Source organism: Morone saxatilis, unplaced genomic scaffold (genome assembly GCF_004916995.1).
Source record: "Morone saxatilis isolate NCDOM2014 unplaced genomic scaffold, NCSU_SB_2.0 Contig7, whole genome shotgun sequence".
NCBI lineage: Eukaryota > Metazoa > Chordata > Actinopteri > Moronidae > Morone > Morone saxatilis.
Genome location: NW_023340246.1, coordinates 1018692 through 1022568, shown reverse-complemented (window position 1 = coordinate 1022568; position 3877 = coordinate 1018692). Strand labels below are relative to the sequence as shown.

Sequence of the window (3877 nt, the reverse complement as noted above, 5' to 3'; positions counted from 1 at the left end):
CAGACGACCACCCACCTAGAGGGTGGGGTCTGTCCAAGGTTTCTGCCTCTTAAAAGGAAGTTTTTCCTTGCCGCTGTCGCCAAGTGCTTGCTCATGGTGGGAATTGTTGGGTCTCTGTAAATAATGTTATAAGGAGTTCGGTCTAGACTAGATCAAAAACATTTCTTTAAGTATTTACAGGTAAGAAGCTATTTCATGAAGCATTCAGAAGAAGATAGATAAAAAAAAAAAAACGATTTAATACAATACCTGATCAAGAATAGAAAAAAAACTAAAGGACATCTTTCAGCTGTCTATAAAATATTACAAAGGTGCACCATTGTAGATAATAAAGTGAATGGAAAATGGGGAAAAGAACTGGAACATATATATCTGGAGAAGATTGGAAAGACCCCCTAAGTGGAAACTGGAAATCAAAATACTGGAGAGAATTTTCTTGGAAAATCAGTATGGATGACCCCATATAAATATGGAAAATGTTACCCCCAAATAGGGACTAGTTGTTGAAAACGATGTGAGGAACAAGTAGCAAATTACACACACACATTCTTTATATGTCCAATTTTGTTGCTAATTTGAGAAGAGGTGGAGAGAGCTTTTAAGTATGTTCTCGACTTAAAGGAACCTTTGTAGTTCGAAAATATGTTTGGACATTGTTGTAAACAAACAATGGTAGGAAAAATGATGAACGAAACATTGCAATAAAGTATTAAGAAAATAAATAAATAACCCAGAATTTGCCACTGCATATCAGTATATGATAACAACACCAAAGAAAATAAGAAATTATGAATTTAATTAAATAGTCTTTATAGTTTTTTTTATAGTTTATGTAGAATACGGATATCACTGTGTTACTACTGACTATTTCTCCCAGGAAAAAAAGGGTTTGCCTTTTCAAGGGAATTTATAGTAGTATTTCAGAGGGTGCAATTTGACTCACATCCTATATGAAAGCCATCTTTTCTTGCCCATTATTGTCCTTTCTGATTAATTCTTTCTGAACAACTTGCTTCCCATTGATCACACTGAAGACAGAGACATACACTTCCAGAAGTACATTTGTGGCTGATGGTTCCAATACAGAAAGAACCGTAAATACAGCTATGTGTAACTCTCACCAGTCACTGAGTCAGGGGTTTAAGTGAATCATAATGCTGCTGGACAGTGAATACCAATTTGATGAGCCAGAACACGGCACAGGAGCTGTGGGGGAAAAACAGATGGAAGTTGTGAGTGACGACACAATGATGATCTCTGGGTCTGCACATATAAGAGTGATCTGTCTCCCAGCACTCACTCCAGTGGAAGCTAGATCACCATGAAGATTATCTGCTGCGAATGAACATGGGGCACATCTGGATGCAAAAAATAGAGACACAGAGATAAGGTGAGTGTCTAAAAAGCTTTCCACAAAGCCCGTAGAAAGGAATGTGTATTTCTTGGCAGTTTTGGCCTTTCATTTCTAGTGCCTGGATCGGGAGGTTACACATATTTTTACTTACAGCTGCGCTGGACAAATCTAGATTTTATTTAACTGCAATAACTGCAGTTGAATAAAACTGAGAAGGAACACACTGAGTGTATAGTTGACCATTTCTGGTGTTGGAGCCAAGAACAGAAACAATGCATTAGCTTTCGCGATGAATAAAGCTCTCTGATGGTATCTGTTTCTCATAAGTGACGCAACATTTCTCATTTCCACATGAATGTCTAAGGGAGGCAGAAGGATTTATCACAATATTTAATGCTGAGCCTCTTTGGTAACACTTGATGAAGACCTACAAGGTCTACATCACAGAGTTATGAGCGAATAAGAATTTGAATAGAAAAAACATGTCAACTTAGTTGTAGTGACATAAAATATGTAATTTGGTTTTGTCCTCATCAATTCTACGCTACTAAATGCCGATTAGTAGCGTAGATTACCCTATTAATCTCTGTGATATACTTGGAAAAGAGGAGGGACTGATTCAATGCAATATAGTCTTTTTGTTAGGGGAAACCACTTATCACAGGTCATCCAAAACCATTACTTTACCTAGTCATTTAAATTAAAAGTAGCCCAATTTTGGCACAACCACTCTGACAGCAGGGGTTATAAACTTTATCTTTGTTATATATATTATGTTATCTGTCTCATATATGCTGTCTCCTTTTGTTATCTATGTGAAATGTATACACAAAACTTCTCTTCAGAAAAGTGCTTCACATAAAATTAACTTGGTTGCTTATGATGACACTGCTTTGACTTTAAAACCACTGTCATTCACAGTTTCCAATGCATGTGAATACATCAGACTGGTTGGTCCCGACTGTGAACCCAGAGCTGGACCACTGCAGTAACTACACTGAAGCCTGGCTATGGCTGTCCTCCCTGCAGCCAGCCTACCTGGGTTTGATCAGCCTTGTGGGGTTGGTGGGAAATGGCCTGGTTCTCTCTGTGTTCTGCCTGCAGAGGAAGCCCTGCACGGTGGCTGATGTCTACCTCGGGAACTTGGCTGCTGCTGACCTAATCATGATGTCCTGCCTTCCCTTCTGGGCTGTCACAATTGCCCAAGGCTACCAGTGGGACTTCGGAGAGGTCCTCTGTAAGCTTGTTAATGTGACTATCTCTATGAACTACATCTGCAGTATTCTGTTCCTAATGCTGGTCAGTGTGGACCGCTACCTGGCTCTGGTGAAGCCCATGAGTCCCAGTCGTCTGAGGAGAGCCTCCTGGGCTAAACGTATCTGCCTGGGGATCTGGAGCCTGGGCTTTCTGCTCACTCTGCCCACTCTGCTCTTCCGCACAGTGTCACACATAGAGGATCCCGGTGTGGATGCCTGCATTCTGGCCTACCCCCACCCAGTCTGGAGGTTGCACCACAACATCACCAGTAACATATTGGGCTTCCTAATTCCTGTCCTGGTGGTGGCTTGCTGTACTCGTCATATTGTGGCTGCACTGAACAATCGGGGAACCGAAGGACTCCCTGGGGTGAGGGCAGAGAAGAAGACCACCCACTTGGTCCTCGCTGTGCTGGCTGTCTTCCTCTTCTGCTGGACACCGCACCAAGTTATGCGCTTTCTTGACACTATGGATTACTTCCAGGTCACACCTGGATGCCTATGGGGTCATGTCCTGGACATCGGCATACAGCTGTCCACATATCTGGCATACAGCAACAGTGCGGTTAATCCCTTCCTGTTAGTCATTGTGGGCAAGCATTTCAGGAAAAGGGCAAAAGAGGTGTTTGGAAAAACTTTGAACCCCTGGCCAAAATACATGACCTACCTGACTATGAGCTTCATCTCGGTGAACAGACTCAGTGAAACTGCTGAAACACAGAATAGCTCTGCTATTTGGCTGACAGCTTTTGTTGATTCAATCCCCGAACCTGGAACAGTGCAGTAGAGCGCTTTGCTTGATGCAGTTGGACAGAACTGCAACAATATGGAAAGCCTAGTTACAGTTACAATAAGTCATTGTAAGGAATATGTGTAGCCTGGTTTGCATGATGATTATGATTCAACAGTCAGGTATTTATCCTCAACAGGAATATAAAAATAGTGTGGAATATTCCACTCACTTCATAATTATAACCACCATTTGCTAAATTATAAATGTATGCTTGGGTTTTATTTATCTCCAAGAAAACCTTGCAAACTTAAACTGCCAAGCACTGTATGTTGATTATGTTACACAATAAGATTGGAACACATACAAAAACATACAATGGATGATGATCACTCTGTCTATCAAGACAAGAATGTATTGTTCTATTTTATTTTTTATTTTGCACAGATTAGAATTACATTAAAAAAAATTACAAAGATAACAAATAATGTAAAGTGCAGGGAGAGGCAGAAAACCCAGATGGGCTTATTTAAAGCC

The 3877-nt window shown here is 40.7% G+C and overlaps 1 protein-coding gene across 1 annotated transcript; it reads left to right on the top strand.

Moving 5' to 3' along the window:
* The first annotated feature begins 1261 nt into the window (after nucleotides 1-1261).
* si:dkey-63b1.1 (B2 bradykinin receptor) lies at nucleotides 1262-3869 on the top strand. The gene is made up of 2 exons (XM_035678955.1): nucleotides 1262-1390; nucleotides 2276-3869. Exon 2 carries the CDS (start codon nucleotides 2282-2284, stop codon nucleotides 3395-3397), a length of 1116 nt encoding a protein of 371 aa, XP_035534848.1. The 5' UTR covers nucleotides 1262-1390; nucleotides 2276-2281; the 3' UTR covers nucleotides 3398-3869.
* Nucleotides 3870-3877: the final 8 nt, after the last annotated feature.

Bases quoted from the DNA above. Each gene is read 5' to 3' on its own strand.
- si:dkey-63b1.1 (XM_035678955.1), top strand. From the start codon at position 2,282: ATGCATGTGAATACATCAGACTGGTTGGTCCCGACTGTGAACCCAGAG.